This window comes from Grampus griseus (assembly GCF_964374135.1).
Source record: "Grampus griseus genome assembly, chromosome: 8".
Classification (NCBI taxonomy): domain Eukaryota; kingdom Metazoa; phylum Chordata; class Mammalia; order Artiodactyla; family Delphinidae; genus Grampus; species Grampus griseus.
In genome coordinates this window covers 53500611-53514504 of record NC_139002.1, presented here as the reverse complement: position 1 = coordinate 53514504, position 13894 = coordinate 53500611, and the positions used below count along the sequence as shown (strand labels likewise).

At 46.0% G+C, this 13894-nt stretch overlaps 1 protein-coding gene across 1 annotated transcript in view; it reads right to left on the bottom strand.

Moving 5' to 3' along the window:
* Positions 1-13894, bottom strand: part of TENM4 (teneurin transmembrane protein 4) — a 388830-nt gene that overhangs the window by 34530 nt on the left and 340406 nt on the right. The window contains exon 24 of the mRNA XM_082659462.1: positions 9353-10230. Coding sequence (XP_082515588.1) covers positions 9353-10230 — 878 coding nt within the window. The remainder of the gene's footprint in view (positions 1-9352; positions 10231-13894) is intronic.

The window sequence follows — 13894 nt, the reverse complement described above, 5'->3', positions numbered from 1 at the left end:
TTAAATTGAGCCTGAAGACGATACAATGAAAAGGCCCCCTGCTTTCAAGATCTGCTTTTATTTTATATGAGATGGCCAAAAACAGTAATTTCCATTCCTCACATTTTCCATTAGAAGGACTGAATGCCTTAATTAAATGAACGTCCAACAGAACAGCCAATTTATAGAATTTTCTTGTCCCTTATTCATTCATTTCAGCACTTCCTGGAGCTTGAGAAATGCCACTGGATCTCTCTGCCGCCTGATCAATACCTGTGATTATGCCATCAGAACGCTGCTGCTTCTGCCTCTGCGGGGAGGAGCTGGAGCTGCCCATCCTCTGGACCTTGACCTCTGCCCTGTGGCCCCCTTGGTGGGGCCCTTTCTCTTCCTGCTACAGAGCTGCTAAGGGAAAGGATATGGGTGCTCCCCAACAGGGTGTTGGGGACAGGTCTCTGTCTGCGCTCCCTGGATTACAAGTGGCTGCCTCAAACCCTGGCCCCATGAGGGACAACTTCTAGACAATGGCTTAGATAAGTCTGTTGCAGCTTTACTTAAATTACTGGCTAATTTTCTTCCTTTCCGTTGGAGAGGAACAGAAGGAACATGTTGGTGTGGGAAGGTCCTTGGAGCCAGGTGGTCTAGGCTTTGAATCCAGGCTCTACACTTGCTAGCAATGCAACCCTAGAGGGTGGGCACTCAGTTCTGTTTTTCTGCTAACCATCCAACTCCTATCACAAATGATGCTATTTCAGGTAGGTTACATAACATAACCTTGTGTGCTTCTGTTTTCTCCTCTATAAAATGAGGGTAATAATACCTGTCTCAGAGAGATACTTGAAGATCAAACACGGTAACATATTTAAATGCAAATTCCTTCCAGGGCCTGCAAGGACCCCATGAGACTGCCCTCACCAGACTATCAACTCCCTGAAGGAAGGGACTTTGTTCAGTCACTGGTGTATCCCCAGAATTTAGGAGACTGCCCAGCATATAGTAGATGCTCAATAATGTGAATGAGTGTTGGTTGAATGATCTGCTCTTTCCTGCCTCTTTCTGATTTCACCTTGAACCCTATTCCTTCCTACTTCCTCTGTTCCATTACAATTGCCTCTGTTCTCCAAACACACTGAGTTCAAACCAGGCTTGGGGTGCTCACACTGACTGTTCCCTTTGCTGGGAATGCTCTTCCCTCCAATCTTGGTAGGGCTAGTTCCTTTTATGACTCATGTTTTAGTTCAAAAGTTATTATTCCAGCAAGGCCTTCCCTGATCACCCTTTCTGATGGGTCCTCCCATCTTTACCACATTATCTTATTTTACCATTTTCACTTATCATCTTGTTTATTTGTTTACTTGACTGTTGTCTCTCTTTTCCCGCTAGAATATAAGCTCCATGAGGACAGGGACCTTGTTTGTATTCTTAGTGCCTAAAGCAGGACCCAGCATATACAAGGTACTCAATACATAATTCTTGGATGAATGAATGAATAAATAAATAAATAAATAGTAGACATTGTTGTTTTTTCAAGACCTGGGATGAGAATAACTAAGAACTCCATCCCTATTACCTCTCACTTTCCATATGAGGAAGCGCAAATTCATTAATATTCATAGAGTACATTTTAGGTACTGAGCACTGTGCTCACAACCATTTTTTTTTTTTTGTGGTACGCGGGCCTCTCACTGTTGTGGCCTCTCCCGTTGCGGAGCACAGGCTCCGGACGCGCAGGCTCAGCGGCTATGGCTCACGGGCCCAGCCGCTCCGCGGCATGTGGGATCCTCCCGGACCGGGGCACGAACCCGTGTCCCCTGCATCGGCAGGCGGACTCTCAACCACTGCGCCACCAGGGAGGCCCTCACGACCAATCTTGAAAGTGGGCATTATTATCATCATTTCACAACGGGTGAAGCCGAGGCTTGGAAAGGATAAGTCACTTGAGTGAGTTCACACAGCTGACAGAGGAACGTAGATTCTGTCAGGTCTGTCTGACCTTAAAGTCTGTGTTCTTTCGTCAAGCTTCCCATAAAGATGGTGCCATTTCAGATCAAAACCTTTCTGTTCAACTATGTTAAAGAAAAAATTGGGTTTGGAAATCTCAAGTTGGGTCAAGAAAACTGACAGTTTTCTCTTCCAGATGCTTTGCTTTGCTACCATAACAGCTGACTTTGCAGTGATGCTGAGCCCCACCTTGGGGGTATGATGGAGACGGCCAGGTGATTGGCTTTTTACGATTGCCTTTCACTGACTTTTCTTCACTCATTTTCCCAAAGGATCTTTGGAGCACGAGGAAAGAACACACATAAAAGATTCATAGAGTGGCTGTGAACTTGGCTCTCAGAAGAGGACCACTAAAGGGTATCTTCACATACACTGCAAAGCTTTCTTCTTCACACTCAATACTTCACATCTCGAGCCATTTTGCTATGCGTGGCTGGTGAGGAAAATGCCACATTGCCTCTCTGATACTAAACTTTTGCTGATCAGGGACTTTTTAGTTGAAAATAAAGATTTGATTTTTACGACTTTCATCTATGATTGTTTCAAACAACACCATCACCAACAAGAGGAAATGGAGGAAATGGCCACTGTAACCTCTGTGAATAAGTAGAGTTCACAGCCCATGCACACCAACAGTTCCCTTGACCCCAGGTCACTGTAAGAGATTGGCATCACTAAACCATTTGCAGCTGCTCCAAAACTGCAGCAGAACCAGGCTACTTGTTGCCTTCTGCAATAAAAATTTGTCCTTCCTGCCCATTTCCCATAGAATTAAGTCCCAACAATGAATTGTAGTCTTCAGGATTTCTAAGATCTGGTCCACCCTATCACTTCAGGTCTTAGCTCTCACTGATGTTATATTTGAGGCCATGCATCTGGTGGTAAGTGCTTAGGATTCAGGTAGATCTGATATTGAACCCTGGCTCTGCCACTTATGTGTACAATGTCACAGAGCCAGTCAATGTCTGTGCTGTTTATTCTCTGTTCCCTCCTCAGATCCATTCTCTGCCCTTCTCTGTGCTCAGAGGGGCTGACCCCTGCAGACTGCATCCCTGGGGCCCCTTGATAGCTTGCTTCTGGTTGGGTTCAGTCAATGGCAGGAAATGGCAAGAGACTGGAGGTCAAAAGGAGGAGTTTTCCCTACTCTCCATGTCCTTTGGTGTCATATTTCTAACAGTGGGTGCATCCACCCACAATTACAGCTTCTACCAGATGCCTTCTCCTTCATGGTTACAGCTTCCACTGGGCTTTAGTAAGTAACAATATCGTATTCCTTCCCTGCCTTGCCCTTCACCCTGAGGGCTGGTAATAGTTGTTCACTGTTTTTAGTGCCTGGATGCTTCACTGTCCTTTCTTGGTTCCCTTATCCCTGCCTATACCTCTAATAACACTTCTTCATTGGAAAGGTATTTTTGCTGGATATAGAATTCTAGGTTGACAGATTTTTTCTTTCAGCATTTCTGTTTTCTAGTTTGTATGGTTTCTGATGAGAAGTCTGCTGTGATTCTTTTCTTTGCTCCTCTGTAAAAAATGCCTTTTGGGGGGCTGCTTTCAAGATTTTCTCTTTTTCTTTTGTACTCAGCAGTTTGAATATGATATGCATAGATCTATGTGTGTATAGTGTGTGTGTGTGTTTATTCTGCTTGGTGTTTTCTGAGATTTGGGGTCTGTGGTTTGATACAGATAATTCTCGACCATTATTTCCTCAAATGGTTCTTCTGCCTTGTTCTTTCTCTCTTCTTCTGGAATTCCAATTACATGTATATTAGAGGAGTTGATGTTCTCCAGTTCTTGGTGCCCTTTTCTGTATTTTTTTCATTCTTTTTTTCTTTGTGTTTTAGTTTGGATAATTTCTATTGACCTATCTACTTTCCTCGGCGGTGTCAAGTTTACTGATAAGCCCATCAAAGGCAGTCTTCACTTCTGTAACTGTGTTTTTCATTTCTAGCATTTCCAGTCAATTCTCTCTTTTAGTTTTCATTTCTCTGCTTCAATTATCCACCTGATCTTGCATGCCGTTCACCTTTTCCATTCGCACCTTTAACATAATTTTTGGTTATTTTAAATTCCTGAAAGACAGTTTCAACATCTGTGTCATATCTGAGTGTGGTATTGATGATTACTTTGTCTACTGGGAGTGTATTGCTTTTTCTTGCCTTTTTGTATGTTCAGTTGAAAGTGTGACATCTTGTGTAGCACAGTAGACAATGAGGTAATAGATTTGGGGTATGAGTATGAGTTTCCTTCTGCTCAAACTTTAGTGAGAGAGTTTAAGTTAATTTAGGTAGGATTTGGGCTGGCTTTGAAATTTGTTACTTCTACGCTTAACCTTAGTGCATCACAGGCGTTACATTCCTCCAGCAATACCTTGAGTTTAGGATGTGAAACTGGTTTGCCAGAGGGTTTTCTTTCAATGTGTCTATTCTATTCTCAGTTTCAGGTCCCCTCTTTGTGCCAGGCCTTAGAAAGGGTCTCTTTTTAGCCTCTTGTATCTCTTTCCCAGTAGTAGGCTGCTTTTCATTGTTATGTTTAGCTTTTTAGCTAGTGGTGGTGGCTGGTGAGCTTGAGAGAATTCTCTTTTGTTCTGATTAAGCCTCAATCTTATATTTGCACGTGTCCCTGAGTCTCAGGGGTGTGGCCTCTTCAATGCTCCTGCCCCTTTCAGGCTGTCCGTCTGGGCCCATTACATATTCCTGCTCCTCTTCCAGCAGTAGTTGGAAATTTTTTTCTTCCTTCATTCAGCTGCTATGGTTTTCCACCAGTACCTAAGTAGAATAGTGTGTGTTGCCCTCCTCTCCACAGATTAAGCCTTTTATTCCATGTGGGAGATCAGGTGAGAGGGGTCTGGGTGGAGCAGGCAGAAATTTGTGCCCCTCCCTCAGCAGCTGCTGTACCCCTCCCCCAGGTCTACCACAAGGGATATTTTCTTACATCTTTCCCTAGTCTTTTCTGTGAGTACCGAGTGGGGTTTGTGGAGAAAAGTTCCGGAGGATGTGGACTCTCCCAATTTCTGCAATCTCCAAGGGCTTCATACTCTCTTGCCAGTACACACTGAGCCTTTATAGATTCACCAAGCTGAAATTTTCCTTCCAGGGACTGGTTGCACCTACCAGGTAAGTTAGCGCTCACATCTTGTCTGCGATGTGACACTCTGTCTCTCCTTGGATTTGGCCACTTGGTTGCCCTGTGACTTCAGAGAAGGAGTTCAAGGAAAACTCATGAATTTGCCATTTGTTTGGCTTATTTTCATTGTAAGGTTGGGAACAATGCTCTTTCTAGCTCTTACATCCTCAAGCAGAAACTGGAAGCCAAGTCTCTTCATTGGAACCATTTGAACTGAATTCAATTTCCCGCTGGGAGTACTGATAGTGCTGGAGCTGCGATGTAAACCTAGTATTTTTCTCGCTACAGCATATTTTTTTCTTCCCTTCATTATCCCCCTTCTCTCCTGAATGTGAATTTCATTCATAAAATAGTTACTGAGCATCTACTAGGTGGCAAGCCCCAAGCTTGTACAGAGATACATTAGTTAGGATCTCAGAGTGGTTAGCTCGAGCATAAGGATGACAGGGGCTGTCACAGGGCACCATGGGATGCCAGAGCCACTTGCCCCTATGAAACTTACTCATGCCTAACCAGCAAGACAATTTTGGAACCCGCCTCAGCTCATCAGGCCATTTTCTTAGTCACCAAATGTCATCTGCCCAGGAGCCCAAGCCTGAAATTAATGATGCCACACGCTGGAGATGAAGAAGGCATTACAGACCCCTTTGAGGTTTCCTACCAGCAGACCTGTGGGCTGAGGGAAGAAAAGTAACCTTGATTCCCCAGAATTATAAACTCTTAAGTCAAGTTGTTCTAAAGTGTGTGGTGTTTATGTTAGATGTATTAATCTGTTGAGAGGATCGATAAAGCCAACTTGAAACTTGTTTCAGTAATAGCCCATGTAACAGGGAAGCCTGGGCTGATTTTTTAAAAAAGAATATTAGAGCATTTGGGTTTGGAATCCATTAAGCTGCCTCATGGAGCTAGAAGTGGGAAATTCACTGGAGCAATGTGCATTGGCAAAATCTGTCCAAATCTGTGCTGAGAATTACCATAATGATAATAATATCAGACCGTTACTTCTTGGGAGCATCATAGTTTGCAAAGTATTTTCACTTTCAGTATTTATTTAGTTTTTTGATCCCCATAATGGCCCTGAAATGGAGTAGATCAGGTGTTATTTCTGTCTGGTTGAGACTTGGGTCTGGAAGCCAGTCTGCCCCTGAATCACATGGCAAACATCCAGTGAAAATAGGTATCTGGTATCCTTGCTATGTTCACAACCTTTGACCCACTCTGCATGTCTTTTTCCAGCCCTTTTTTTTTTTTTCTTTTTTCCGGTACGCGGGCCTCTCTCCACTATTGTGGCCTCTCCCGCTGCGGAGCACAGGCTCCGGACGCGCAGGCCCAGCGGCCATGGCTCACAGGCCCAGCCGCTCTGCGGCATGTGGGATCCTCCGGGACCGGGGCACGAACCCGTGTCCCCTGCATCGGCAGGCGGACCCCCAACCACTGCGCCACCAGGGAAGCCCCAGCCCATTTTTGATACTCTCAAGGATCTAACCCCTTTCCTAGTTCATACCTTGATCCCTCAGACTTGACACTTGATTCTGCTCTTCTGGTCTGCCCTCTAATTTCTACCTACTTCAATTACAACTTTTGTCTGCTCCTTTGATTAGGTGACTCACAGCTGCTCCGAGGCCTTGGGTACCTTCCATGCCCAAACATCATCTCTGCAATTACTTGTACTGCCACTAATATTGCTTGAAATACTAATATTAATACTGCTTGAAATAATAATAACAACAGCAACAGCTATCAAATGAGTACTTGTGATGAGTCAGACACTGAGTTTTCCATGTTTTATCTCATTGAAATTTTGAACCTTAGACTAGCCCTATGAAAAAGGTACTATTTTAATCCCTACCATATAGTTAAGTTGCAAAGAATTTAGGTGAACCCAGTTAGTGTAATTAAAAGAACATGGACTTGTGTTTTGGCTCTGCTATGCGCTCACTGTGTGATTTTAGACTAGTTACCTAATCTCTCTGTGCCTCAGTTTGTTCATCTGTAAAAAATGGAATTGATAATTCCTACCATCTGAGGTTGCTGTGAAGATTAAATGGGAAAGAGCCTGGCACACAGTAGGATCTCAAAAAAAAGTGAATTTCACTTTTTTCTTTTAGGGCTTTTATCTTCTACTCCTGAGTATAGCTATCAAGTGGACACTTTGGAATTCTTCATAAAACATCAAATATGGCCGTATATTTCATCAAGGAAGACAGGGAGGGAGGAACAGGATGCTTCCTGGTAGAGATGTAGGAAATGGTTTTCAGTTTCAGGGCTGGTTGAGAGTAACGGCTGCAGTGATGTGTAAGCATTCAGTTTGGGACTTGAGGGCGTGACCTTGGGAACTAATTGAGTGTACCCACTTGCTCAGACAAAGAAACCCCTGTATCGGCTAAATAACGAACAAGAGATCTCCATTGGGCAATGGGGGGAAAATTGAATTATTTAACGTATTTCCATTTCAATTAGTTAATCAAGATAATTGTTGTTTTCCTGGATCTTTGTCTTTTCTTTGTAATTTACAAGGCCCTTGTTTGGAGAAAGGAATTTAGCCCGTGAACTCTGTATAAGCTGCTGTGACTTGTTTTGTGTGTGCAAATTATATTTAAAAATCGATTACAGCTCCCTTTGCTTTGGATTCTGGGATTGTGAGAAACTGATGCTTGATCAAGCTTGAGAAAAACTTACAGCTCAAGCATTCGGGTTCATTTGGGATTAACAAACTCAGCCAAGGGGCAGCAGGGCAGAGCTGAAAGCACATGAGCTCTGGCATCAGACAGACTTGGGTGGTGATCCCTGTTCTGCTGTGTTCTCACTACAGAACAGTGAAAAAATGAGCCTCTCGGAGCCTCAGTTTCTGTTGCTGTAAAACAGATACTGTCACCCATCTTCCAGAGCTGTTGTGAGGACTGAATGCAATAATGCAGTTCCTAGCCCATCAGTGACGGGCAGCAAGGCTAGTTCCTTCCCCATCTTCCACGTACTTATCTAAGGGTCGTGTATTTGCCAGTCTCAGTTGTGTGGAACATGGCTAAGACCTCAAAAAGACGCCAAAGAAATCCAAGTAGAATAGATGTTACAAAGTCCATTCGTTAAAATACCTCATAGAGGAACACCGTGGACATATATATTTAATTTTGGCGAGGATTATAATAAGCTGAATGTCTGGTTCTATGACTACACCAGTTAAGAAGCCCTACCCTGGATGAAGAGAAGGGAAGTGAGCTACTGAAGTCGGTCCCACGACTGAAACCAACAATGACACGATAGCGCCACCCTGAGGGAGGAGGTGGTAAAACTGTGGATTAGGCACAGGAGCTAATGAAAGAACAACTTAGAATCACTTCAGGCAGGGATGAAGGGTCCTATAGCTTCATTTCTTCACTTCCTGGCAACTATCTTCAAACAGCAGCATCAAATGCATTGTTGTTGCTTCCTATTAATGACCCTGACTCATAAAAGAAAGATTTCATTATGTCTGTATAATGTGTTTGAGAAGGGAGGCATGTAATGCACTTCATAAACTCCATCCAAAATGGTAAAAGTGCAAGAATTTTTTTTTTTTTTTTTTTTTTTTTTTTTGCGGTACGCGAGCCTCTCACCGCTGTGGCCTCTCCCGTTGCGGAGCACAGGCTCCGGATGCGCAGGCTCAGCGGCCGTGGCTCACGGGCCCAGCCGCTCCGTGGCATGTGGGATCTTCCCGGACAGGGGAACGAACCCGTGTCCCCTGCATCGGCAGGCGGACTCTCAACCATGGCGCCACCAGGGAAGCCCGAAAGAACATTTTTGAAACTTAAAGATGTGGGCTTTGATTACATGGACAGTTCTTCCACATGGAACTGTTCTTTCTCCCATTGCCACATTTCTGGACACTGGTCATATGAAGATGCTAGCACTTAACCAAGTACTGATACTTTTCATCTACACCACCTCCCTGTAGTATGTTGGGCAGGTATCCTCTGTTTTCATTTTACAGAGGTGGAAACTGAGCCCTAGAGAGATTAAGATCATCGTGGAGCTGGATTCAAGCCCAACTCCTCTGACTCCAAATAGCTCACGCCTTTTCCACTACACCATGTTCCTTCCTAGGAGTAATCATCTGGGTTATTAACATGCAGAACATATAATAGGTCATGGTTTGCATCCCAAGTGAATTAAAATAAAACACATCCACAAATTAACACTTCATCAGTTCACCTCTAATCCTACAATGCATCCATGAAACAAAAGCATCACACAACCTGGTCTTGGTACTTACTCGTAAAATGTGGTCCATCCATTTTCATTGCTTTTGGTTGCCAGAAGGCCAGAGTTGCTGTGGTACGTCATCATGGCCAACTCGTGTCCTTGTGTGGTCACGCTCTTGAGTGCACTGTTGGTGCCCATGGTCACCCAGTACACTTGGCCATCTGGGACCACCAGCCAGAGGGGCATCCCTGTAGAGTCTCTGCGGACGTTTACCATGTTGCCGTTGCTGTCTGTGATGAGCGTGATGTCGCCATCCCCAGTGTAGGTAAAGTTGTACAGGTAATCTCCTGTGGGTAGGCTCTGGGTGTACAGATGCTTGCCACTGGTATCAAACAGGTAGAGCTCCTGGTCGACTGGGGAGGACAGCTCATACATGTTCTGGGTGTTGAGGAAAGGCTTGTTCTTCCTGATAAACCGGATTCGGATATTCCCAAGGTCAGCCACATAGAGCTCCCCGTCAGCACACACAGCCAAGGAAGACGGGGTGTTCAGCTTTGCATCCTTGGCATAGCCATCGTCTCCAGAGAAACAATCACAGTTGGCATCATTTTTACAGTCACAGCCACTGGGGGCCCCAGCAACCAGTGAGATCTCTCCGCTGGTGGTGACCTGCCTGATGCGGTTGATCTTCTTCTCGTCGGTCTCAGCGATATACAGGACCCCATTGTGAGAGACAGCCAAGGCAGTGGCCGACTCCAGGGTTGCGTGGATGGCCACCTTGCTCAGCAGGAAGTGGTCGATGCCGGGCACCTGGCAGTGCATGGGCCTCCCGGCGACAATGCGAACCTGGTGGTTTTCAGAGATCTGCAGGACTACGTTGTTGTCCAGGACATAGAGGGAGTTGTCCATCGGGTTGGTGGCTAAGTCTGTGGGCCACTCCAGGCGAACCTGACAATGGAGAGACAGAAACTCAAATGCCTGGCCAGGTGCCCACCACTGATCATCCCACACCCTTTAGAGCCCATAACAATGTCCCAAGTGCCAGCACATGGCAGTCCCGCCTGATCCCCGCAGCAGCCTGTCATCCACCATGGATATCAGCCCCCGAGCAGACAGAAAGCATGCAAGAGCCCTCACGGAGACATCTGGTGGTCTACGTTAGACTGACAAAAACACGAAGAAGGGAATAACAAATAAACAAAAAAAGCAGGCGAGAGGAGAGACTTTGGAGTCAGACAGGCCTGGGTTCAGACCCTAGTTCCCCTACTTGCGACCGTGGGCAAGTTACTTTACCTCACTTAGCCTCAATGTTCCCATCTGTAAAACAGGAATGACAGTGGCACAGAGAGTCTGACCCTCCATAAGTGCTCAGATAATGGCAGCTAATGTGGGAGGTGGGGGGGGGGGAGGCAGATGGAGTCTGGAGGCTGAAGTAGGAGTAAGAAAGATGCTTCATGCATTGTTGCTACACGCATGAAGGATGATTTCTCAATTCTTTGAGTTCATGGATTAATACACGGCTAGGTGCTGGGGATGTAAAGAGAAAGTAACACTGGCTCTTGTCTGACATAGTTCCAGACCTGTGATTCTCAAACCTGGCCACACATTCAGATTACTGATGGTGATTTAAGAAAGTACTGGTGCTCAAATTCCACCTCTGATCAATTAGATCAGCTCCCTGGGCGTGGGGCTCGGGCAGAGGCATGAAAGCTTCCTGGCTGATTCTAACGTGGGGCTGGAAATCATAACTGGATCTTTCTCCTTCAAGGGTGATCACTGGACTGGCAGCGTTGGCGTCACCCGAGAGTTGGTCAGAAAAGCAGAATGGCAGGCCTCACCTGAAACCTACTGAATCCGAATCTGCATTTCAACAAAACCCCTGGGAGGCTCCCGTACACACGGAAGTTGGTGAAACCTTGCTCTCGATAATGGTTTCTAGCACCTCAGAGAACAGGTCCACCTGGGAGAGATTAACAACATCGGCTACGGGAGTGAGGGGTTCAGAGGTCCTGGGCCCCATGTCTGAGCCTCCTCTGAGCCAGGTCAGGAAGCTGGCAGGGATCACAGGTGGGCAGGCAGGGGATTGCAGCCAGCAGGTCTGAGGCAAGGATGCTTTGTTTCTTGCCTGGGTGGCCGTGGAGGCTGGGACGTTGGGTACATCACCCTGGGAGGTGCTGGCACTAAGGGAAGCCCTTTGCCAATTGTGTTCCCCACGAGATCCAGCCATAGTGCACATGGGCTGCCAGCTGCTCCCTCCAGCTGATTTTTCTACCCCACCCCTGGGGGCTCATTGCCTTAGGTTCCCGAGTCCCCTTCTAGTCCTTGACATTCAGTCCAATTTGGGGCTTATTTAAGCAAGTATAAACCTTGGGATAAGCAATTTCGCTTCCAGAAATTCACTCTTGTACACCCCTGTCTACAGAGGTGCTCATCACAGCCATTTTTAATAATGGTAAAAAACTGGAACCAACCCAGATGCCCAATGACAGAGAATTGGCCAAATAAATTATAGTACATTTAGTTCATACATTTAAGTTAGAATACTCTGTGTAGCAGTTCAAAGTGATGTTATAGATGAATATTTAATGACGTGGGAAGATGTTTGCTATGTATTAAGTGGAAAGAACAGTCTGCAGAGCTGTAAGCACAGTTTGATCCCAATTGGGGAAAAAAATACAATAAATTAGATAGATTATGGATAGAAGGGAGAGTAAAAGCTTGAGGGGTATACATACACCGTTATCTGGATGAGAGGTAGTTTTAACTTTCTTCTATGTCATTTTAAATGTTTTATATTTTCTGCAATGTGCATGTGGTAGTTTACTAATGTAAAAAGAAGCTCCAGAGATAATATACATATGAGATGTGGCCACCTTCATCTATCTGCCCCTTCAGCTCAGGGCCATTCTCAGAATGGCATAGGCCCCGGCCCAAGGCCGTTGTTCCAAGAGTCTGCTTGCTCCCTCACCCCAGCCTGGGTCCCTCTGCTCCCCAGGGCGGGGGCCCCCCCCGAGGCAGCCAGTGGCCCGTCCGGAAGCCCAGAGCCCCGCCCCGCAGCCGGGCTGCCTCCCTCGCCCTTCCCAGTGGTCTCTGGAGCACAGCATCTCCAGTGCCTTCGGCTGCATCAAGAACGCAGTTCACCTGAAAGCGACAGGGGAATTTTCAGTTTCCGAAAGCCCATTTCTTGTCAACACTGGCTGCTAAATCTTTTATGCCCTCTGGTCCTGTGGCACCTTGGGGACATACTTGCTGAGACCTCCGCCTGTCATTATGGTCAAAAGACGATGGCGCCCTGATGGGTGGGTGGGGAGGGGGGCGGAGGTGCCAGGGGAGGGAGAGGGAAAGGAAGGAGGGGAGGAGGGAAGAGCAAGCCTTTCCTGCTCTCTCCTGCACGCCCATGTGCACACAGGCACCTGGGAAAGAAGGAGCCGTGCCCTTGGAGTCACAGTGCCTGCATGATGATTCTGGACCAAGTACCTACGATTCTTTGATTTTACCTCCCTGTTAGCGATGATCCTGTGGAGGCTTCATTTCCCATCACCAGAATGGAGGGATGAGAGTTTGCGATTTCTGAGGTCCCTCCGGCTCCCACATTCTATCGTCCTGAGACGGAATGGAGCTCCCTCGCCCCATCCTCCAGAGCATTCTGTGCCTTTGTTAAAGCCCTCTGAGCTGACTACCTTGTTGCAGAGTTACTTGCAAAAATGGACTGTCAAATGGGTGAACGAATGACTGACTGGTGAATGGCATAGAGAGAGCGAGGGATTTGGGGTCAGGACAGCACACTTCCTAGCTCAGTCCGCCAATGTCCACAGGTGTGATCTTCCTCAAGTTACATAAACCCTTTGAACTTCTTTCCCCATATGTAGAAGGTGGTACTAAATATTACATAAGAGAAGTTGTGAGGATCAAATGAGACAACTCACAAGGAAATTCTTGGTAAATTATAAAGAGAATGAATATTTATAGCCTATTATTAGCTGCCAGACACTGTGCTAGGCTCTTATGAAATATTTATTACCACCTTCTCCATATGGGGAAAGAAGTTCGAAGTGTTTTACGTGATGTCGTAAAAAAATTTCATTTCCGTACCCCTGAGGGAACCTAGCACAGGGCTCTGCATTTATAACCACATTTTCTTTCACTGAGCTTCAGTTTCCTCATCTATAAAATGGGGTACGTAATACCTACCTTGACAGATTATGGTGACAGCTAAACAAGAAAAGTGAAGTCGTAACCTTTCTGTATTCCCATTTCTAACAGTGCCTGGCACATACTAAATTCTCAGGAAGTCATTTTGGACTCTGCGGACAGAGTTATACTCTGTGTCTGTGGTGGCCAGAGGCTGCAGAGTTGAGCACTAATCCTGTTTTGAACAGGCTGCAGCATCTTCTGTTCCTTCTCTACTCTCTGCCTCCCTCTAGTTTCTCCTCTGGCCTGCTCTTCGTCCCCTCCCAGAGAGTTCCTTGGTTTTCCCCTTTGCACCCTTGTGTGAGCTGTGCTCTCATCTCTCTGCCTTACCTCCCTGCTCCACAGGGCACAGTAAAGCAGCTGCGTGTTTGTGACAGAGGAATCTCTGAGAATGAAAGCCAGGCCCCCTTCCCGTACATGT